This window comes from Aulonocara sp. 'chitande type north' Nkhata Bay, linkage group LG13 (assembly GCF_057382095.1).
Source record: "Aulonocara sp. 'chitande type north' Nkhata Bay isolate Kocher_YH1m ecotype deep benthic linkage group LG13, A_spYH_male_GT1.1, whole genome shotgun sequence".
Classification (NCBI taxonomy): Eukaryota; Metazoa; Chordata; class Actinopteri; order Cichliformes; family Cichlidae; genus Aulonocara; species Aulonocara sp. 'chitande type north' Nkhata Bay.
Window position 1 is genome coordinate 33,719,968 of NC_141356.1, and position 24,225 is coordinate 33,744,192.

The 24,225-nt window shown below is 41.9% G+C and overlaps 2 protein-coding genes across 6 annotated transcripts in view; both read right to left on the reverse strand.

The window, feature by feature from the left end:
• Positions 1 to 1,549: 1,549 nt before the first annotated feature.
• Positions 1,550 to 14,915, reverse strand: galm (galactose mutarotase). Of its 3 annotated transcripts, none has more exons than XM_086260106.1 (9): positions 14,840 to 14,915; positions 13,751 to 13,937; positions 12,741 to 12,895; positions 11,580 to 11,693; positions 11,349 to 11,441; positions 9,644 to 9,725; positions 4,794 to 4,944; positions 4,504 to 4,678; positions 1,550 to 1,881 (listed from the first exon to the last, which is right to left on the reverse strand). In XM_086260106.1, exons 2-9 carry the CDS (start codon positions 13,935 to 13,937, stop codon positions 1,804 to 1,806), a joined length of 1,035 nt encoding a protein of 344 aa, XP_086116232.1. In that variant the 5' UTR covers positions 14,840 to 14,915; the 3' UTR covers positions 1,550 to 1,803. The 3 variants fall into 3 exon arrangements, with proteins under 3 accessions (XP_086116232.1, XP_086116233.1, XP_086116234.1); XM_086260107.1 differs by lacking the exon at positions 14,840 to 14,915 and adding an exon at positions 14,769 to 14,835; XM_086260108.1 differs by lacking the exon at positions 14,840 to 14,915 and adding an exon at positions 14,030 to 14,703.
• A 4,061-nt stretch (positions 14,916 to 18,976) lies between these two features.
• LOC147316559 (rap1 GTPase-GDP dissociation stimulator 1) overlaps positions 18,977 to 24,225 on the reverse strand; it is a 29,451-nt gene continuing 24,202 nt past the window's right edge. Inside the window, exons 14-15 of one of the 3 annotated variants that reach the window (XR_015124494.1) lie at positions 20,551 to 24,043; positions 18,977 to 19,399 (exon numbers count right to left, since the gene is read on the reverse strand). Coding sequence is in view for 2 of the 3 variants with exons in the window: in XM_086260110.1 (XP_086116236.1) it covers positions 23,916 to 24,043 (128 nt within the window). In the remaining variant the exon portion in view is untranslated. Of the gene's footprint in view, positions 24,044 to 24,225 lie in introns of all 3 variants that reach the window. The other 2 variants (XM_086260110.1, XM_086260109.1) reach the window with 2 other exon arrangements.

The window sequence follows — 24,225 nt, forward strand, 5'->3', positions numbered from 1 at the left end:
TTGGTTCAGATGTGGATGCTGTATTGTTCTTTCTTTGTAATTGTTTATGTTTAAGTTGTTTGTTGCTGGTTTTTAGTTTGTTTTTTGTCTGTTTGGGAGCTGACACAGTCTCTATGGAGATGGGTTTTTGGGGGGGTAGCAGGAGGAGAGAAGCTGCAGAGAGGCGTGTAAGACTGCAACTCTGCTTCCTGGTCCCAACTCTGGATAGTCATATTTTGGGGGGTTTAATAAATGTGTCCATATTTCTAGAAATGAGAGCTGCTCCATCCAAAGTGGGATGGATGCCGTCTCTCCTAACAAGACCAGGTTTCCTCCAGAAGGTTTGCCAATTATCTATGAAGCCCACATCGTTTCTGGGACACCACTCAGACAGCCAGCAATTTAAGGAGAACATGCGGCTAAACATGTCACTCCTGGTCTGATTGGGGAGGGGACCAGAGAAAACTACAGAGTCCGACATTGTTTTGGCAAAGTTACACACCGATTCAATATTGATTTTAGTGACCTCCGATTGGCGTAACCGGGTGTCATTACTGCCGACGTGAATTATAATTTACGTTTACCCTTAGCCAGCAGTTTTAAATTTCCCTCAACGTCGCCTGCTCTGGCTTTTGGAAGACAATTGACTATGGTTGCTGGTGTCTCTAGCTTCACATGTCTCAGAACAGAATCACCAGTTACAAGAGTTTGATCCCCGGCAGGTGTCTCGCCGAGTGGGGAAAAACGGTTAGACACAAATGACTCTGCAGTCTATTTACACCTACAGGCCAGTGGACACTCTTTCAAGGATGACGATGTAACATCCTGGACATGGAGGAACGCTGGTTTGAGCGTGGAGTCAAGGAGGCCATTTATGCGAAAGAGGAATGGAGGAGGGGGCCTAAGGGTACATCTTACAATGCTATGATTGCAGCCATTCCCCTACTCTCTGTGAATGGTACTCATAGCCATTAATCAATTGTTGTTGATCGGTGGCCATGACAATTTGCATATCAATTATCAAGAAACTGACCTCACAGCCCATTGTTCGCTATTGGTGCTGATTTCTGTCATTATGCAAATGTGCCGTTTACTGTTTGTACATTTATACGGTTGGAAACCTGCAGTCAGCTGAGACCGAAGAAGTCACCTGGATGAGTGATGAAATGTTTCTCTCACTGAAAACTCTACATTCAGATGAACAGAATCAACCTTTCTGGGATTTCCTTACCTGGATGATTGAGCATGCATTAATACATCTATTAATCGCCTCTGTCAGTGCGCCCCAGGGCAGCTGTGGCTACAATGTAGCTTGCCATTGCCAGTGTGTGAATGTGTGTGTGAATGGGTGAATGACTGAATGTAGTGTAAAGCGCTTTGGGGTCCTTAGGGACTAGTAAAGCGCTATACAAATGCAGGCCATTTACCATTTACCATCTATACAGAACGGGACCAGCCTACCAGTGGATTTAAACGCAGGACCTTCTTGGTGCGAGGTGACAGCAGTAACCAGCCACGATGCCAGCCTCTTCAGAGAACACATTGAAACAAAGCACCAGCACGAGAGAAATCGCTTGATCAATATTGTGTTTAATATGACAAGTATGGCACATCATCATAAATCAAATTATAACAGTTTGGTCATGTTGAACTATGAAGGTTTTTTCTTTATCTCATCAGTTCTGTGATGCTCAAACTAAAACAAGCTTAACAAAATATTGTAAAATGTTAACAAAAATTATATTCAAAATAAAAAAGCAGACTTTTAGGAAATGAAACAATCTGCTGCAAACGATGAAATTTTCTTCTTTTCTGTCTGTCAGATCAGACAGTTGTGAAGGTGTAGCGAGTTATGTGATGGTAGTTCTCTCCAGGACGCAGAAGGCAGTCAGGAAATGAAGGCTGAATACACACACACACACACACACACACACACACACACACACACACACACACACTATTTTAATTCTCATTAGTCTGTTTAACCAAACAAACAACCAAACAGCAACGAGGAAACTTGTTTTCACTGCTGTTCAGTAAGCAGTTAATGAGTGTTTGCATACTGTTTGATTTGGGGTATTGGCCAGGGTTTGATGGACTGGTGTGATGTGTAGAAGTGCAACCACAGCCATCAGAGATGTGCTCAGTCAGTATGAGAGATAGAAAGAATCAGTGGTGTGACAGAAGGCTCTGCAACTTCCTATAACACACCCCAAAGAATACTTTCCAGTGTTGTGGCAGCAGTCTTCACTTTGTCTTTGACCAGGTAATAAAAACAAAAACAAACAATGGTCACCATGTAGACATAAGCATATTGATTAAGGACAGACGGAATAAATCATGAAATTACAATCAGATATTACTCAGCTGTTGGTGAAATAAAAGCAGGAAATTAATTTCCAGGCAGGTCATTATACCAAATTGGCAGTTAGATAGGATATGATAAAACAATGAACCAGATCATGAACACACTGGTCGGGTGTTCAAGGTATCTGAGCTGCTAATGTCTAGCCCACCCTCAATGCCACCGTTGTTTCTTTTGTTTTGTTTTTTCAGCCAGTCAGTTTAAGCATCTGTGCACCTTCTGTCATCAATGGAGGTGCTCTTTGTCCATATGGGTACAGACCTCATTGAGCCATACAACTGTAGTGCACAGGGCTAATGTTATCATAGGGCTTTGGAGTTGACGTCACGCCGCATTGCATTGTGGGAGCGCAGCTCCATTTTCGGGGTCTACGAATCAAAACAAACACACTGTGTTGGAACGACGACGACAAGAAACATGCTTAAAAGCAGCTCAAAAGAAAACGGACGGTATAGAGACCGATTGCGTCCAGAGGCGAAGCAGCGGTACTTGGAAAAAAATAGAGTGCATCGCAAATCTGGACCCATATGAAATACGGCAGAGGAGTAAAGACCCAGACGACTTACCGCCACTGTCCTACCCCGATATCTTCACGTATCTTGTTTGTGGAGTAAGCGCTTACACAGCGAACCAGTTTCGTAATTACAAGTCACTGGAGGCGCACATCCAATTTACAAATGGCTGGGTGCAAGATTTGGCTATTTTCAAGCCGCCAAACTCTGAGTACGTCGTCAAAGTAAGTCAGCTGGAGTGCACCGAGTGAAATAGCCATTTTCCACCCCCCACCATAATTAATGTTACACATTTATCATTTAACTGCTAAAATATCGTTATCATATTATATGCCCATAATTGTAAAGTACATGCAAATTAACACATTGATAATTATTAATGCCAATTTGTGTCCTTCCTGTCTCATTTCATTTATTGTCTTTACATCAACCAATCAAGTCACTCCATTCGATGTTTGATCGCAATTTCTATAACTTCCGAGACGATGATATTATTCAGCTATAAAGTGTGATGTGAACATATTTAGAACTTACCGGAATGAAAATGTCTTGAGCACACCAGCTGATATCTGGAGACGTAACAGAACTTGATATCAGCTCGTCTCACGGCTGCTATCCTGGCTAGACGCCTTCGTTTGGTAATATCCGATACATGAGCTCCTTCATGTTGCTTCCAGGTTGGGAAAGCATAAAAAGACAATCCAAACTTATTCCCGTGCCGGTCGTAAGATCGAACATTGCAGCCGAGCACACAGCAAGTACGAACCATGGCTATGCTTTGGCTCCTTACTTAGACCCCCAAAATGGCGGATCGGGCCAAAATCCTTTCCACGCCCACCCCTGTGACATCACGCTCCAAAGCCCTATTATCAATATCCCAAAGTAATGCAACCTCACAACATTTCTGCAGAGGGAGTTACATGGACACTATTTCAGGTTATCCTCAGAGCTGGAATCCCAAAGGAGATTCTGAGCAGACTAATGGTTAATTACGTCTGTTTGGATGACTGTTTGTCAGTACCACACATACGGTCTGGTCGAGTTCTGAGGAAGACTTTGAAAGATCATACATGACAATGGATGCAATCAGGGAAAAGTGACTATATGTATGGACTGTGATACTTATGAGCTTGTCTTCTCTGACAGAGGTGTAGCAACACAGATTTCAACCTCCTAAAAGTTTGGAGAGGCAAAGCCCGTTTCTCCGAGGAGCCTGCTGAATGACTTTGGTATCTGATAAGTTGGGGCCTCAGGTGCCAGATTGCCAATCACACTTTGCTCATTTGTGATGACCAACTTATACCATCCAAGAGAGCATATGTTTGCATGCCACAACAGCATTTTGCTGTCTACCCTACCAGGAGGCATAAACCTAGATAATATATATACCTATAGACTTGCCAAAGTGTGACAATGCATTCAAGAGTTTAGAAGTCAATGAAAAGTAGGCGTGAAGGAATTAAAAACTATTCTGGAGATGGGAGCAATCAAAGAGTCTCAGACAGATGAGTCTCTAGAGAGCTCTGCAGATTAACGTGAAGGATATGTTACATGCCTATCCATGTAAGGCCAGGAAGTGAACTTGACCGAAGGCTAACTTCCATCTACAAGAGAAAAAACACAACACTGAGTTTCTATTCATCATACCTGGTTAACAGCATCAGGCCAGTTCTGCGTCTCCAGACAGAAGGAGCTGTGCTTCCTGTACCTACAACCACACTTTCCTGCGATGGAGCCATCCAGGAAGTTGGCAGTGTAGAACTGGACTCCTGGCTGGTTAGTAGAAACCTCTAAGACACGCCCACTTGCTGGGTGACAGACTCTTTAAAATGAATAAATAAATAAACAATTAAGATGAGACTTATTTGTCCTCCTTAACTTCAGTGGATGTCACATGTGTCTACAGTATGTTTTAGAAAATGACTTCTGTGTCAAACCTGGCAGCGCGTTTCTCTGTCCATGGACCTCCGGGTGATGACAAACAGAAGTTGTGGTCAAACCCTGGGCCTTGAAGTTCCTTCAGACGAGGGCCAATGAGAACTGGTTCCCTGAGGTCAAAGGGTGTGTCTTTCACCTCTCTGATCTCTCCTGTTAGTATTTAGCGAATTAATTCATGACTTCGTATCAGGAATGTTAATTAATGTCACACAATCGATTCTATAAAGGTGAATTATTGCAGTTACGAGTTATTTACTGGAGCATTAAGATATATTAAATGACAAAAAGTCCATAAGTAACATGTTTAGCAAACTAAATCATTTGCTAGTGAGCGTTCTGCACACTATCTTTGCTGTACCTAGTACTTAGCTGCATCTCGCACTACAGGCACGTTCCTCTGCTTTATCACCATTGTCCAGTGGTTTCCATCAGGAGCTTGTCTGTATCTGAAAATCCCACAGGATCTTAGCTTCGTCATTCTCATCCCCACAGTGACCTCTGGGAGGTTTCTGAATTACTGTGATAGAACGCCAGCCATACAACAAGTCCAAGAGCCAATCAAAGGCCTCCAAACATTATGTGGCCTTCACATGAGCTCACCAACGGTGGGTTTGGTTTATATAGTTAAGCACCTGCATACTAAAGAGGAAAATAACTAGAATTTGTCATTTCTGGAGAGACTGCAGTGGGATTGTAAAAATTCAAACTTGCATGTACCAGATGGGTCAGTTGTGAGAGTGCCACAAACATGGAGAGCCACACTATGGTGAGACACAGACGAAACCATCCACAAATGAAACTCAAATGAGGGAGGCAGGACATCAGAAAAGACCCACTTTTCTCTCTGTCAGTCTGTGAGAGCAGCGCTGCACCAAAATAGCTTGTTGCTGTAGACTGAACAAAAGTGTACCTAACAAAGAGGCACAGTGTTCTTTTACTGTCAGTAACATTCAGCACATAGCTCTATGCTGAACTGAGGTCAGGAGAGCGAGTTCAAAACTGATGTCTTTTTCTTTCTTTCCAAAACTGGTTGGAAAAATTAAACAGGGAGTAAACGGGAGCAGAGGATGACTGAACCAAATGGCTCCAGTTCAAAAGTTACACATCTCTGGGCTTTGAGGAAGGACTCGTTGAAAAAACGACACATGTAGCTACATCTTGAGGGTAAAATGATCACTGTAGGGTGAAAACTGTGGTCACAGCGGCAGGTTAAAGAGAAAGTTTTCAGCCGAGATTTTCTGCCTGTCTCACACTAAATCACAGGTGTTGAACTCCAGTTATGGGCTCAAAATGTGGTCGTAAATATTTTGTACTTGTAAATCAGGATTTGTATGTGTAAAAATAATTTGTGTGTGCGTAAAAAAGATTTGTGCATGGACTTAGCCAAAAAAAACCCTGCAAGTGACAAGTACGAATTTTGACCCCTATTTTTCTTCCTTTCATCTGATTGGTCAATGTCATGTCAATCACAAATGTAACAATCCAATCAGAGAACAGCTGGGTTTGGCTGCCGGAGGGGCGCTTTTTTGAACTGCAGGTCCTTGAAGGGTGATACAGTTTGGAGGATCTCTATATAAATATCCGATAGCAGCTAGGTCCCCTAACTTTCAGCAGCTGTTGAAAGGAAAAAGTTGTGCTATATCAGTGGTTAGAAACACCATTATTACTTTAGGATTAGTTTAACACAAAGTCAGGGCTGACCCAGGACCATTGCTGTGAGTCACAGTGCGCAGCATAAAGGTCCTTTCACATCGGACGCAGGATGTGCTGCTAATGCTAACTGCTAACTAAAAGCAAAGGATCCAGAATTTGTTGCTGGCTGCTGGGCTCTGTGGGTTTTTGCAGCAGTTCTACCTGTACTAGATGCACCTGCTCCTTGTCTTTTCTATCTCTGACTTTATGTCCTCTACAAGAGTTTGGTTTTTTTTGCTGGTTCTTCAAATGTTCAATAAAAACATGTATGCTAATTCATAACGAAGAAAGCTTTGTAATGAAGACTGTCATTTCCAAAACACTGCCCGCCCCCACCCCGCGGTCCGCAGCGCTGTTGAAAAGGCTGTGAAAGTCCCTGTATTAAAAACGTAGACCTGTGACACAAAAATCACCAAACTCGGACGACCACAGACTGTTTGGTGATGAAGGAAAACGCTGGGTTGGCATGTAAAAGAGCATTTATTCCCTTCAAAGACCTGCAGTTCAAAAAAAGCGCCCCTCAACAGCCAAACCCATCTGTTCTCTGATTGGATTGTTACATTTGTGATTGACATGACATTGACCAATCAGATGAAAGGAAGAAAAATAGGGTCAAAATTCATACTTTTTTTTTGGCTAAGTCCACACAAATTCTTTTTACACATACAAATCCTGATTTACAAGTACAAAATATTTATGACCACATTTTGAGCCCATATCCAGTCCTCGAGGGCTGCTGTCCTGAAACTTTTCCATGTGTCCCTGCTGCAACACACCTGCCACCTTCAGCATTCAGTCAAGTTCTACAGAGTCTCGCTAATGACTAGAGATGGCACGATACCACTTTTTTATGTCCGATACCGATATCATAAATTTGGATATCTGCCGATACCGATATGAATTCGATATAGTGTTTTTTGATCAATGGAACTGTTTTTTTAATATCTTGCTGCTTTTTGTATAAGTTCATACTCAAGTTTTAAAAAACAACAACAACAACACTAAAGCTATTCTGTTATACCTGTATGTAAAAAATACACTGCACCCAAAATATTTCATAGTTCAGCAAAACTGATCAATCTAATAAACTTAAACCTGCTCCATCCTCCCTATTCTGGTGTTTTAAAGAGTACTTAGCAGAAATATTAAGCAACCTAACTAATAGGGCTCTAAAACTCCCAGCAAAAAAAATAAAAAAATAGGGAACCACCCTCCACCTCATGATGCTTAATCGACATAATCAACTTTAATTTGATGCAGTGTGAAAAAAATGCACGGAAATAAATTATTTTTCAAGAAATATTAAATAGATTCAACATCTTTCTTCAACAGAACTGCAGACTGCACAGATGGTATCTTCCCAAAGGAAAAAATACTATAGCTTACTAGGGTATATTAGACTTAACAGTTACTATATACAGTAATGGACTTCTATACATTTTAGATCAGATGAAAACTTTGGGTGTAAGATTCGGATAATTATTTATTAAAAGCTAGACATTTTAAATGAGAATAAGAAAGAAAAGTATGTCTTTGTGCCCCCTTTTCCCTGTTCATGCCCTATCGGCCCCCCTGGCTAAACTTTGCTAGATCCGCCCCTGCACAGTTACAGCCGTCAGCTGTAGAAAAAGATCCTCGAGTAGAAAGTAATATTAAATACATGCTAACAACAGCTGATCAAGCTTAAACGTGCTGCTGTTGTTCAGCCGCTGGTTTCCTCTTTCTGGTGCAAAGTGGGCCAAAAACAAAGAAGAGAGACGGACTCGCGACAGAAAAGCCGATCAGCTGATCATTAAGCAGTTTCATGATTGAAGTAGCAGCCGGAGAGAGAGGCAGTCGCTCCATATATCGCTTGTTAAGCTTAACGCAGGAATGCTTTGCAAACACTCAGAGATGAACTTACACACTTGCTTTACTTCTCTCTGGGATAACTTTGTCGGAGATGAAATGCCGGTTTGGTAGCGAGGCTACAAATACTCACAGCCGCTCTATCACGTGATGCACACTGCTGCGACGTGCTACAGTTATGAGGCGAGTTACGCCATGTTGCAAGTTTTGAAGTTTTGTGAGGTGCTTTTCTGATATTTAATGGATCGGATTACATTTTTTATTTCTCTCCGATATCCGATCCAGTAATTTACGTCGGACCGATACCGATACGTAATATCGATCGGTCCATCTCTACTAATGACCTACTTGTATTCAAGTGTGTTGCAGCAGGGACACGTGGAAAAGTTTCAGGAGGACTGGAGTTTGACACGCCTCCCACTAATAAAAACACATACTGGAATCATTGCTTTACAACAATCCCACTAGAAAAAGAAGTTGCTGATATCCTGAAATCCTGTAAATGGCTGGACAGAGCTGAAAGCTGACAGTATAGAGAACAACCCTGGAGGCACAGGAACAAGCCCTTTCCCCCAAATCAGCAGAGGCTGGGATCTACCACAGGAAAGACCCCAGATACTGTGCAAAGATGTCCCTGAGTCGAGCACGTAACAGCACATAATGTACATTTCAAATTCCTTTAATTTTAAATATGTTTATATTGTCTATCCTGTAAAATAGTCAGATGTCTATTCATATTAATGTACAGAATTCACCTGCTTGCTGCTACTACTGCACATTCACCCAATGTATATATATATATATATATATATATATATATATATATATATATATATATAATGTTCTTCCTCTACCGCCCCCCCCCCATTTTTGCACATGTAGAGGAGCGTGTCAGGTTACTTTTCACTGTGTGTTATACTTGTATAACTATGCATGTGACAAATAAAGAACCTTGAACCTTGAACCAGGGAGCGAGATGCTAACGGGCAGGGCATACGTGGAACGCCAGGAGAACATGAGAAGCTCAAGGACTGAGAGGGGAGCTAAAGAGTCAAATGGATATGTACTTTAACTGATTATAAAGTCTGCAGTCTTGTTCCCGAGACAGTGTAACTGAAGTGATTTGAAGCACCAAACTGTCAGAGACTACCAATATGCTTGTATGCTTTTGACAGATTGATTAATTCTATTTGCTTATTTAATGAGAATTTTCCTATTATATCATTCAGTTTTATATTTGACATCTGTTAAATAAACCACTTCATTCCATTGACTTTTGCAGTTAAAGAGGATTGAAGTAAATCTTTACCTGTAGGAATTGATGTGTCATCCACAGGCAGGTACGACTGTGCAGTGATGGACACCTGATGGTCGTAGATATCTGCTACACCCTGGAGCACAGATAAGATTTTTCAGATCATCTGTCATCCTCTCCATACATATAGCCACGTTACTCATCTTGATGTGAGGAGGAAGGGGTTGATCTGTCTGAGACTCAACCAACACTCACTAATACCAGAACATCCTGCCAAAATAGGCCTGCCTCCTCCTTTAACAGTTTACGAAATAAAATTGTGAAAAACTGACTGAGAGTATCAGTGTTTGATATCACGAGTTTAAGTTAATTTAGGGCAGAATGCTATTTTAGATTTCTCATTGGAATCACCTTTAAATCCATATAGTATGTAACAGGAAATGATGTCATCAGTAAACAGGAAGCTAGATGGGAGGTTGGGTTGTATTAAAGACGGAGCTCATATGTTTTCATTGTTATATCTGTACATCGTGAAGAAGTAAAAGTGATGGTGCCTCGTAGCAGATGTTGCAGTTTAACCTTTCCCCGTGTCGTTACTGTGGATATTGGACTTTTTAACCAACAGGACTCAGAAAGTTCGGGTCAACGACTCTCTTTCCGGTCTCCGTTCCACCTCCACTGTTCTCCTGTCACTGCTGTCAGGCACTCACAACACCACGGGCCCGCTGTGCAGGAGTTTGTAGGGTGGTGTGACGGCTCCAAACTCGAACTGAACGTGAGCAAAACCAAAGACATGGACTGGCTGCTTCAGTCACCACCACCATCCATGGGAAGCCAGTGGAGGTGGTTGAGGAGTACAAATACCTGGGAACCATCTTTGACAACCTCCTGAGATTCTCTGCTAACACAGAGGAGATTCTCAGGAGGTGCCACCAACGGCTACACCTCCTCAGGAAACTCAACTCCTTTGGAGTCAGCACAGCCATCATGATGACTTTTTCCTACGCCTTCCTGGAAAGCATCATGACCTTCTCCATCAGCTGCTGGTTCCACTCCCTCAGCCTTCATACAGGAACAGACTGCAGCACACTGCATCAGTGTGCTCTACAGTCATTGGCCTGTCAGAACTCTGGCTCAGCTTTTCAGCAACAGGCCCTCAGACAGGCAGCCTGATCATCAACGACCCCTCTCACATTCTTCACCCCGCATTTCAGTGGCTGCCCTCTGGGCGACGCCTCCGCTGAGGAGCGCCACCTTTGTCCCCTTAAGCAGCTCTGCTTTCTAACTCCAATAAGACCATTTCCCACACCAGAAACATAAACTACTCTACACTCTTTTTATACTGCCCACACTTTATTCACTTACAGTTATTTATTCACCTTTCAGTCACTTTAATTTAACAGCTTTGTAATTTTAAAACTGTGTATATCCTGTGTATTTATTATCTCACTCTTATTGCCTGCTTACGCCCTGTCCTTAGCTTCAACGTCATGCTGCTCTGTTGTATCTTAACTGCCCCTTGGGGATAAATAAAGTCTCTGATTCTGATTGTGTTACTGTCGTTACACCTGTGGACCAAGAATCAGAGTGTGGATGTGGGGAAGGAGTTTAGAGGACTGCCCGTTCATAGCAGAGGCAACACACTGAAACCACACTTCCTAGTGGGCAAAATATTGTTTTGTAAGCCAGGAGACTAGCAGTGCCAACCACACAAACACCACTGTGCAGAGGCACCCAGAAACGTGTCCATGTCACTTACCTGTCCGGCCAGGTTGAAGTAGGAATGGTTGGTGAGGTTGATGGGGGTAGTTTTGTTAGCCTGTGCTTGGTATTCAACAGTTAGTTCTTCCCCCTGAGCAAACAAGTTCAAACTCAATATCTGTGCTGGCAAAACAAATGTCTGAGTATCACTAAACAGCAACGTCGAATTAGCTCTGCCAAAAGGAAATTTGGGATGCAGTAGTATGAATTCATAACCAGATGTGTCTACCTGCAGTGTGTAGGAGACAGAGACCTGAACTTCACCAGGATAACCCTGGTCTCCATCTGGACTGGTAAGACTCAGCTGCACACCACCTTCCACTGCTGCAGCAAGCCAGATAGCCTGCAGAAGCAAACACACATGAATCATGGAGTACACAGGATACATAAAGTGCAGCTTACAGAGCTCAGTAAAATTCAATCTACAGCTGCCAACAAGTAGGTGTTGTGAAGTGATGGGTGTATATTTCACTCTGTGAGACCAACCCTGCTGTTTTTGATGTGTGAGGGTTTTCCTGTGGCGTGGATTGCACATGTAAAAAAGGGCAGTGTGTCCAGTCTTCTTTTCAGCCATTCTTTCATTTGTTCAAATTACAGGTGGAGCCAGAAGGAACTCATCAACATGAAGAACAGAATCGGCAATGCCAAAAGCCTAAGAAGAGCTCTGTACAGTAGTTTAGTGTTAAAAGCCTGTGTCGGTCATTTTAGTCTAAACCCAGAGAAGGAAGCCCCTTAAAAAACAAAACTAGTTGAAGAATTATGGCAGGACTTCTTTGAGCAGTCTTGTAGGATTGGGGTCTAAAAGACATGAGAATTTGTGAAGAAGTTCATGAAGTCATTACTAGTTAACGTTAAAGGGATGATTGGCTCAACAGAGCTCTGACTGTTTGTCAGCCTGGCTACAGAGCTGAAGAGAAACCTTCTTATTTTCTTCAATCAGTGATGAATAGTAAGATGTTCTGGCTTTACGGAGGGCTTTCCTATAAAGCAACAAACTATTTCTCCAAATGATGATGATCTTCTACATTTGTGACACACCATTTCCTCTCCAGCCTACGAGTCATCTGCTTTAGGCTACATGTTTTACAATTATACCACGGAGTCCAGTACTTCTGATTTAAGGGTTTTTTCACAGGAGCTACAGTATCCAGAGTCGTACGGAGTAAAGCTTAAAATTGTTAGCAGGATAATTGATGCCTGTGGGAGTCGTGTTCAGGTAGCTGCTCTGCACTGTGTGCACAAATTGTCACACATTACAAATAATGGTCAAACACTTAGCTGTGATTGGTGAAACATGTACACAGAGGGAAAACACATCATTTATACAGTTTTCCACAAATTGTGCTCCATGTTAAGATTGGAGCACAAACTAATATTAACCAGACCTCACCTTGTTGAAGCCTCGCAGGCCTCCATGCAGCGCATTTGGTCCATTGTTAAGATCCAGCTGGTACTCCTTTCCCTCAAGGACAAAACGTCCCTTTGCAATCCTGTTTGACACACGGCCCACCACAGCGCCCAGGTACCGCTTATCTGATACATAACCTGACAACAAAGCATAATACTTCTTATTGATATATGGAAGCTGGATATTGTAGTGGTAAGACTACACACTTTTGGGGCGGGAGTCACAAGTTCGATTCCCACCCAGTACTGAAAATTCCTGAAGAACTTGATTCTGTACTGGACTCAGCCGTGAAAACTGGGGACCAGAATAAGGACCAGACTGGTGCACTCTTGCCTATTTCATGCAGACGTGTTAGCTGGATCTGTGATGAGAGGTGCAGCGATGTACAGCATGCAATGTTGAAAAAAAACTGGAGTCCTCGAAATCAAGACAAGTGATGATGTTTCAGCTTTCGTATATTTATAGAGAAGACTTATAATGGCCGCTATTTTCTTTGTGAATCTTTGTTACATGGCAGTTTATTACAAGTACCATTAGTGTTAAAACTAAACACTTGACACACTGGAAAGTGGCAGTGAGACAGAGCTGCAGGCCGTACTGCTAGTGACACAATAAGTATCAGGAATATAATGTGCACGTTTCTGAAAAACACTGCTGGGCGTTGTAAGAGGTTAAGATCAGTGAGCGCATCACCAATCCAATATATTAGTGACAATCATCTCTTTACTAAACAAATAATGGGTGTTTCCAGGGGTGGGAAAAGACACAGAAAGTCTACTGCATGAGCTTCACTTTAGCCGTCGCCTGATGTTCAGATTCATGTGAAGCAAAAAACAACCCACGATCACGTCTGCCTGCACTAGAGAACCTGAACAACAGACATCACTTTCAGGAGTTTGTGCTTAAATTAACCACTTTAATCATCTCATTGCTTTTTATACAATTAAACCGGTTTATGTGCAGATAACAACACAAGTTACTTTCCCTCCTACCTTCCAGGTTATCATAGCCAAGGACTACATCCTCCATTTGTCCATCGTTCCCTCTGTAGCTCACTGATCTGATAATGGCACCTAAGGTTAGGACTTCCACCTTCACCTGAGGAGACTGGACAACCCACAGGTCCACGGTGCCCTGGCCAGGCCACTCTCCCCATGGATGATGGCTTACCTGAGTCATCTTGGAACGAGCACAGGAACAGAACATAAGCTTAAAATAATGGTTAAAATGTTACTTCACATTTAACTCAAATAAGTTTGGTCAGCTCTTACATTCCCACAGGCTCAATATATCTTGTTCTAGCTCACAGTAGAGTCAGCAGTTTGTACAGAGGCTACAAACATCTGTGTGAAGCCTATTAATGCTCACTGGACTGTGCGCAAAAGAGTCAAAATACCAGCTTACAGTATTCCCACGTGTCTCTTACATACACACCAACACAGATAGTAAAACCGGTGTTGAGCCAAAAAGTGACTGTCTGCAAAAAACTGATTTCCGGTATTTACCAAAAACGGATTGTTCGTATTTAAAGTGCTATAAGTAACGTGTTGGGCTATAATATGTGAAACATATGTCAACTGCATCCCTCATGGATGACATAAAGTCTGGAGCCACAACAACATTCGTGTAACAGTAACAGCAGTGACTTTTATATAACCTTTATTTCTGCAGTAAAAATCTCATTAACATTAACAATGTCTTTTGTGAGAGCAGCGCTGGCAGCAAATATTACGATAGTTCTGTAAAAGTATTTGAAGTGGGGATAAAGGAGCGGATTGGTTATAAAGTACAATAACACAGAGTTGTAAAGACACTTGACAAACAGATCATTTTTAATTCTACATGTAACCTCTTTGTAAACGCTGTTCACCGAAGTCTATTTACCAACATACGTGATGATATTACACGTGAAAAATACACGGAAACATTGGAAATCAGTTTTTGGCAGACAATCGCGTTCTGGCACAACAAGTTTGCTCAGTTTAGCGTATACAGGATATGACGCTCAACCTCTCTTTACAGTCAGCAGTTATTCAGCACGACACGCTCCGAGCAGCAGCAGTACACCCGCGCGTTCTTACCTTGAATACTTCACGCACTCATTACTAGACTTTGGACCTGGTCGTGTTTTCCTGCTTCCGTTACTGATGACGCAGACGCGCAATGGGTGACGTCAAAGCTACTGGGCACGCCCACGTGGCGGGCAAAAACTATGTTTTTTAGTATAATATAGATTTTTTTAACGCGTGCACGTAAACAGTCGCTCATTAATGGCGTGTATATAACAGAAGAAGTATTACTGAGAAGACTGAAAAGCTAGTCTCTGTGTCGACTTTACTCACAAACTGCCTGTAATATCAGTTCCAGCTGATATGTTTGTTAATAACACAGCCGATGCCCACAAAATGTAAGAAAAAAACAGGACTAACGTAGCAAAGCGCTGTATTTATGTGCTAAAACCCAAATGATGGCATTCGGGTGCCAATTAAAAAAAATGGAATAATTTTTCCACAGAGGAATTTTTCAGCACTGACTTTTTACATTTATATATTGTTTAGTTTGTTTTAAATATCCATTCATCTTCATCCGCTTTATCCGAGGTCGCGGGGGCAGCAGCCTAAGCTGTTTTAAATATTCAGGTTAAAAATAAGCCTTAATGAGGTATTTTTCAAAAAGTTACTTATTGATGATAATGTTAGTCTTTATTGATTTCATTATCATCTGCTTATGCACACATGTTGATGACTGAAAACATCTCCACCAGTTTACTCCTTGACACCTTTAAAGGTAAGAAAAATATGTATAATTGTAGCTATATTTCAATTAACCTCAGCACTCTGGAGGACGCAAAGAAGACCCGGACAGTTTACAGTGGTGTAATGATGAGCACGTCGAGCACATGGGGAAACCAAACAAGGTGCCGTGTCTGTGAAGTTTCTCAGTCATCCAGGTCATCATAGTTTAAGGAGCTTTAAGGAGCTGGACTTCTTTAAGTTGCATGAAGACGTTTCACCTCTCATCCTAGAAGCTTCTTGAGTTCTAAGGTCAAATGGTGGACAGTCCCAGATTTAAACCCAGTGGGAGTATCCCCACCCCAGTGTGTGAATGGGTGGATGACTGGATATGTAAAGCGCTTTGGGGTCCTTAGGGACTAGTAAAGCGCTATATAAATACAGGCTATTTACCATTTACCATGATCCTCTACCTAATCACATGAGCCAAGGAGTGAAAACGGGTGGCTCTGAGTCAGAATTCTCACATTGAAGCCAGAATTCTGAGAAAAATAGTCAGAACTATGAATAAAAAGTCAGAATTCTGACATTGAAGGCAGAATTCTGAGGTTAAAGTCAGTCCATTTTGTTCCACTTGGGTGGGGTGGGGGCTGGAGCCTATCCCGGCTGTCACAGAGCAAAAGGCACGGTCAATTTCTCACATTAAATTATCCAATAACATTTGAATAATAACAGTACTTTCTGAGAATTGTAATGTAAATACTATTTATTTAACATAAAACATCCACAAAAATACACGGAAATGAAAGCTACACAACAGTTTTTTGTAGAGAGTTTTTCCCCCTTAAAAAAATGCTGTTAAATCCAGAACTGAATTTAAAATCTTTCTCCTCAGTTACAAAGTCTTGAATAATCAATATCTTAAAAACCTCATAGTGCCATCACCCAAACAGAGCACAACAGAACACGTCTGCTCTGTTCGGGGTGAGTGTGGCTCTAGTGGTAGCATGGTATATCTGCTAGTTGAAAGTAGTGATGTGACGTTCTGTATCGAGGCTTCGGAGAGTGTGTCGAGTAATGGAGGGGGCGTTTCCGCGAAGCGCGTATCGAGGCTTGCTTCATTTATGGGAGGAGCTGAAAATGATGACGTCCGAAGCCTCGCTGCCCGGCTGTACCACGTGACTGGTTCATGAAGTGGTTCGAACTTTGCCGCGAGATATGACAGCGATATAAACCCCTCAGACTTCATTCAAAATGTGGGTGTTTGATGGAGAGTTGCGGTTAGAGAGAGTTTGGAGACAGTTTGGAGGTTTATGAGAGTGAGGAGAGAAAGTCAGGAGAGAATGGAGCCAGCTAAGAAGAGGAGGATGTCCTCCCCTGTGTGGGAACATTTTGATCTTATTCCTCCTAACAAGGTATGTAAATTTCTACAGAAGATGTATTTTCATGATACTGATGGTGCAATACAATTTATGTTGAGCTGTCTTGACTTTTGTACAAGGTGAAGTGTTTGCTATGTGCCAGGGAGCTGGGATATAACAGCAACACCTCATCCATGCTTAGGCACTACAGAGCTTTGCATGAGAATAAGGGGAACACCGATTGTGGAGCAAGACCAGGTGAGCCATCAAATGCAATGATAATATAGCATGCTGTAATGTTACTAAATGATATAACAATATTATACAACTGTAATAAGTTACGTGTGTGATATTTATATTTGTGCTTTGTCTTTATTGTCTTTCCTCAGGAGAACAATCTCAAATAGATGAAGACCTGGTCAGCATGGTGATTGAGGACTCCCAGCCATTTAGCATTGTGGAGGACAAAGGATTCAAAAGATTTGTTAAATCATTAAATCCCAGCTATGTTCTCCCCACTAAAAAGGTCATAAAAGCAGTGAACATTTAGTTTCTACAGAGTAAAATGTGAACAGGCAGGACTGAGGCTCAAAGCCTCAGTGTGTAGCTGTCCATACCTCAACGTTACAAAAGCACAACTACTGTCCACACCCCAACCACACCTCACCTCACAGTAAATGATCATTTCCATTTCAAGCATTTCCAAATAATCATTTCCCATACTGCCACTATAAATATACACAGTATACTGCCATCACTACAATATACATGTTTTACACACTCCTTTTGTTGTTGACATTTACAGGCTGTGTGCACACTCTTCAAATTCATGCCAGCTATTATTTTTACGTCCAGTAGGTGTCCTACTAGAGCAAATGAAGCTTCATGAAGCTTCGCGTTGGGGTGAACCAATTGGATGAAAAGCTTCAGTGCTTCATGAAGCTTCATCTGCCCATCACTAGTTGAAAGGTCAGTGGTTCAATCCCCGGCTGCTTCAGTCTGCGTTCAAAAGTGTCCTTGGGCAGAATGCTGAAGTCGCTCACCAATATGTTAGACAGAAAGAACTTGTACACATAAATGTGTTGGTATCGATGGGTGAATAAGGCATGTTTGTAGTGTTGAGTGCTCAGGCAGAGTAGAAAAGCACTATATATTAAAACCTGTCCATTTACACCACTTTGGGTTTCATCATTAGTTCTTATTAACCTCTGGCTCTCTTCCACAATGTGTCTTCGTCCCCTCACCAGTCATGGCAGAGGGTTCCCTCCCCCTGAGCCTGATTCTGCCAGAGGTTTCTTCCTGTTAAAAGGCAGTTTTTTCTTCCTACTGTTGCCAAGTGCTTGCTCACAGATGGTCATCTGATTGTTGGGGTTTTTCCGCATTATTGTAGGGTCTTTATGTTATAATATAAAGCCCCTTAAGTCAGTACAGTTTAGGCTGGCTGTGGCTCAAGAGTTAGTGCATATCATTTACTTTTGGAAAGCTGAAGGCTTGATCCCTGGCTTCTCCAGTCTGTATTTTGTGTCCTTGGGTTGGAGGGTTGTCGAACTGCAGGCCTCGAGGGCCGGTGTCCTGCAGGTTTTAGATCTCACCCCGGGTCCCCACACCTGAATCAAATGATTAGTTCATTACCAGCCTCTGGAGAACTTCAAGACATGTTGAGGAGGTCATTTATCCATTTAAATCAGCTGTGTTGGATCAAGGACACATCTAAAACCTGCAGGACACCGGCCCTCGCGGCCTGCAGTTTGATGCCTGTGGGTTAGATAATGAACCCTCAGTTTCTCAGGATGCAACCATTGGAATGTGAAGCGCCTTGAGTCAGCTGTTGCTGTGACTTGGTGCTTTATAAATAAAATTGAATTGAATGTTGGAATGTCAGAAAACGTGCTTAGCCATAGATGAAAGCAGCGTATGTATAGATCTGTCAGCAGAGCTTCAGCTGTATGTTCAGTGTGTATCATGCTCTGGCCTCTTCAGAAACACAGGTCATTTCACACCAGCCAAAGAGTTGTTTCTGTTCAGTTTCTGATATTTTCTTAGATTTCAGATTTTGTTGTGTGTTGTTGTTGTTTTGCCTAAAACCCATAACATGACTGAAAAAAATGACACCGTAGAAACAAAATAGAGGAAGACACTGTATAACTTTATTGTTTTCACTCTAGAACAAAGCTTCTAAAAGGCCAAAAAAATGCCCTCCCTATAAATACAGATCTGTTCACGCATGTTGAGTGATTTGTAGTTACATCCAGAACATACTTTCACACAAATATTACATTAAACATCACAGCAAAAGTGTGCTTCACGCCCATCAGCACATTATTCACTTTATGTTGTACAGAACACACATGCTAGCCACTCCCCAAAATGACCCAGCTACAGATGCACACTGAAAAAGTGTTGCTACTACATAAGAATGTTTAGTTTATATACAAATGTTAAAAAGTGCAGTGTATTGAATATCTTCTTCACATTGTGCTTCCTTTAAAATGGATTGTAGGTATGGATATTGCTGTTATGCTCGAGCCCCATTAGTCTGTTGAGTAATCTGTAAAATTCAAAACATGGATGAGAGTAAATTCATTTAGACAGCGCCAAATCACAACAACAGTCGCCTCAAGGTACTTTATATTGTAAGGTAGACCCTACAAGAATGCAGAACAGTGACTTTGTCCAACAGGCAGTTCATTTGTTGTGTATTTTTTTTATTCTACAAATGCATCCATTTGAAATAAAATGATTTGGATCTTTTATTTAACTATATATAAATGTTTCTGTAACACTGAGCGGTATTAGCATGAGCTGTGTTGCTGATCGGACGTTCCCATCGTGCTCTGGGAAAGTCTTTATGCTACCTTTTTCTATTCTAATTTTTCTAGTTACAAAAACATGACATGACCACTAGGAAGTCTTCAATCGTAGAGCTTTTCTATAAGTCAGACAACATGACTGCAATCCTAAATATGTTAAGTGCTTCAGCCAGCACTGTGACATAACACAAACAAAATTCAAAGAAAAACCAACATCAAATGTCCTGGTATAGTTTTGCCATGGTCATCAAAGACCACGAGGACCGTGGACAGGGAGGAGCGCTGGTTTGAGCGAGGAATCAAGGAGGACATTTATGTGAAAAGGGAAAGACCATCAAGGGTACATGTGTCCCTATAAGGAGCTTGGAAAGAAAAGCATCTGGACTTCATCTTCAAGAAACTTAAAGAAGTCCAGACGTTTTTCTTCCCAAGCGCCCTAGACTACGATAGCCTGGATGACCTGAGAACCTTCACAGACATCTGTCACCATCTTACAATGCTGTGATTGCAGACATTCCCCAACTCTCTGTGAATGGTGGTCGTCGATGAGTGGTTGTTGATCAATGACCGAGAAACTGACCTCACAGCCATTGTTCATCAGTGGTGCTGGTTTCAGTCATTACACAAATGTTACTGTTTATTTTTATCGGGGAAACCTGCAGTCAGCCGAGACTGAAGACGTCACCTGGATGAGTTTCTCCGACTAACAAAAAGTGCTACGTCCAGAGGAACACAGTCAACTATCCTTACTTCGATGATTGCGCATGCATCAAGACATGTTCATCTGGGTCTTTAACTTAAGATGTAAAGCGCCTTGAGGCAACTCTCAGTTGGTGCTATATAAATAAAACTATTGAGAAGATAAATGTGATCTTTCAGAAACACACACCTCATAGCCAGAGGCTGTTCTCAGGCTCTTCCTTTGTTGCTGTTATTTGTATGTTCATCCTTCACATCTGTTGCAGTTCTTATTGGAAGAGTATATGCCATAAAGCAAGTTTTAATGTTTGAGTCCACTCATCAGAATATCACTGGTGATTTACAGACAGCCTGGTTTGATAGTAGCTGACAGGCTTATTATAAAACGTAGACTGTGTCATCTTCAACAGGTTCAACCTATCAGAAAATAAATAGAAACATCACCTCAGCTGCCACAATACAGACAAACCAGAGCATTGCACATTCAAATTCAAATTCAAATTCAAATTCAAATTTTATTTGTCACGTACACAGTCATACACAGTACGATATGTAGTGAAATGCTTGGACAACTGCTTGTGACCTAAAGAAAACAAAAAAGGAAAAGGCTATGAATAAGATAGGAAATAAATATGAAAAATTAAAAAGGGTAAATTTAACTAGGAAGGAATAGAATATAAATTAAGGTTAAAAATGAAATAACTGTACAACACAAATTAGAATGAAGGGTAAATTTAACTGGGAAGAATAAGATAAAGATAAATATATAAATTAAAGTTGAAAATAAAATAACTGTACAACAAAATACACAATACACAATATAGAACTATATAAGAATGTATGAAGAAATCTAAATCTAAATAAATATATACACACAATAACAGCAGCTGTACAAGTATTAACCGGAAATGAAGAATATAGTGACCAGTGTTGTGCAAAACCAAAGTCCAGAAAGTCCAGTGTGTGTGTAAGAACTGTATGTGTGGGTCAGTACTGTGTGGTGGTGTGATTGAGAGACCGTATCGCCTGCGGGAAGAAGCTCCTCCTCAGTCTCTCTGTGTTGGTCTTCAGGGAGCGGAATCGCTTTCCTGACCTCAACAGAGAGAACAGTCTGTTGTTGGGATGGCTGAGGTCCTTCACGATCTTCCTGGCCTTGGTCCAGCACCGCCTGCTGTAGATTGAGTGCAGGTCAGGGAGCTCGGAGCGGATGGTGCGCTCAGCTGACCGCACAACCCTCTGTAGAGCTCGTCTGTCCTGCATGGTGCTGTTCCCGAACCAGGTTAAGATGTTTCCCGCCAGGATGCTCTCTATGGTGCACGAGTAAAAGTTCCTGAGCACCTTGGAGGGCAGTTGGAAGTCTCTCAAGCGTCTGAGGTGGTAGAGACGCTGTCGGGCCTTTTTCACCACGGTGTTGATGTGACAGGACCATGACAGGTCCTGCGTGATGTGAACTCCGAGGTATTTGTACATCACAATCTTATCCAGTAGGTCGTTTTGTTACTGGAGTAATTAAAATAAAACTACTTTAGGTCAAACAATATTGCTTCAGAATCATCACTCTTCATATCACCGGCATGACAAAACAAGTTCCTTGATATCGTCAAAGTTTCTTTTAATCAGTGATGCAAACACGTCACTTCTTCACCTTCGGGATATTGAGAAAAAGGTCCGTTTGTTTGGTGAACTATTCTGGCTGCATATTCAATAACATCCGATCCATCCATTTTCTAATGCTTATCCGATTTAGGGCCGTGGTGGGTGTGAGCTTATCCCACATATGTTGAGAAGCGGGGTACACCCTGAACAGGTCACCAGTCACACAGAGACAGACAACTACGCACATGACCGATGGCCACATTAGAAGTGGCAGTTATCTAACAGCAGGGTTCTCTCTCCATACTTTGCAAAGCTGGCTGGTCAACCTGTTGAGGAATTACCATTCCCTGTTCACAAGCTGCTAGAGCCCAGCAAAGGTTTTCTTGGCTTTCTCACTGAAACGTTTACCTGACTAATATTTTCATTCTTGGTGATTTTATGATTGTTCCCCGTTAGTATCGGCTCACCAGCACGTGCGTCGGTCATACGAGCTGAGACGCTTCATTTGGTTCTTTTACTTGTCAAATCTGTGTGTACATGCAACGCTGAGGATGCTACTTTCTCTCACCACGTGCCAGCCTATTAAAATCAAGGTTGCTGAAGTAAGAGTCGTGACCATGCTGCACTCTCTCGCTTGTGATCAGCTGGCTTGGCCCATTTGCAGAATATGTGCTGAAGTGTGAGGCTCTATCTCTACATCGGTTTAACGCTGTCTGCACTGCTGTCCTTTGAGGTCATACCGCCTTAAATGAAGGGCACTCAGTGCAGGAGAGCTTGCAGTGTCTTATGAAATTTTAACAAATATCAGGAGGCTGTCAAGGCCTCAATAGCACAAATACTCACTGGTGCATTTCCTCAGTCTGAGCATGTTCCCGCCCTAACCAGCACTGTTGGCAGCTCTTCATCTTTTTCTTGTAATTAGAACATTAATTTTGAGAATTATAAATGCTTGGTTTGTGTTCACCCAAACACATTCCTCTTCTCATCAGCTTTCTCGGCTTCAGACTAGTTCCAGTTTGTCCCATTTTTCCCCAGTGCATTTAATATGATCATTTCTACATTATTACTTATCTCTGCGTCAGGCTGGGGTCCTGTCCAGAGTGCCCCCCCGAGTATTTCAATTGTTCTTAAATTATTGGTACCGTTTACTGACATCCTACTTCCTGTGCAGCACTTGGATTAGATTACAAGCTTGGAATCGCAACGCAGAAAGAGCTTCCACTGCACCACTGTGGTGCTCGCATTCAGTGATATTCAATAACACTTTATATAACATGAACATATATTATAATAAAATCTTTGCCAATGACCGGGTACTGGAGTTACAGATATTAGCACTGAGGTTTTATTCGTAACTTTTGTGTGCCCTCCACACCTGTGCACATGCGCCTCCATCAGGTGGCTCTTAGTAAATTTCTCCATCCATCCCCTTTGGTCCAGAATACTGTAGAACTCGGTGCACCTAACATGTGTTCTCCAGTTAACTTCACCTGCCCTCTTACCCTTTCTTTTTGCTATCTTTGTGAAATGTCTACGATGTTGCTAGTCATGGTACATGACTGCCTGAGACTGGATACTTTTTCTGTGGCTATTCATTCAGTCGTTACCTTTGAGCCCCACATACATACTCATTGCAGACCATCTGATTCATAAATGTCTCATTACTACTCACAGGAAAACCTAAATAAATGAGCTTAGATGATGTCTGAATTGTGCAGTGTAAAGATAATGTTGAGCAAATCAAACACGTAACTCAAATACTCCTATAATCTGTTGCCTGCCACACATGCACACACCGGGACTAAAAAGGGCCCTTCATTTTTACAGAACAGATGACAAGAAGCCAGTTCAATACTTTGCAATATTTGTGCAGTAAAATATCTGTCGTTTAAGTATGCCACTGAATAAGCTCGATAAATCCATACAGCTGATGGGTCCCTGCTGCTGCAGGATGCTGGTTTAGCTGGTGTCACCCAGGAGGGTCAGTATGGAGCTGGCCTGTGAGGCAAGTTTACTGCTGCTATGATCTGTGAGTTTACTGATGCTTTCCTTCATATTCACAGAGTTCAACGCCTCCTTCATGACACCTGGAGCACACAAGAACAGAAAGAAAAGAGAAAAGTAAGAGGTTGATTGAAACAGATCAAATTATGCAGATGCACTGTAGCATATTCTCTGATCATCATTGGGTGTACAGTAGACTTTGTGTTCTTTAGAGCTTGGTTTGAATACATTACACACCCGAGTCATTCTACACCAGGAGAATCTG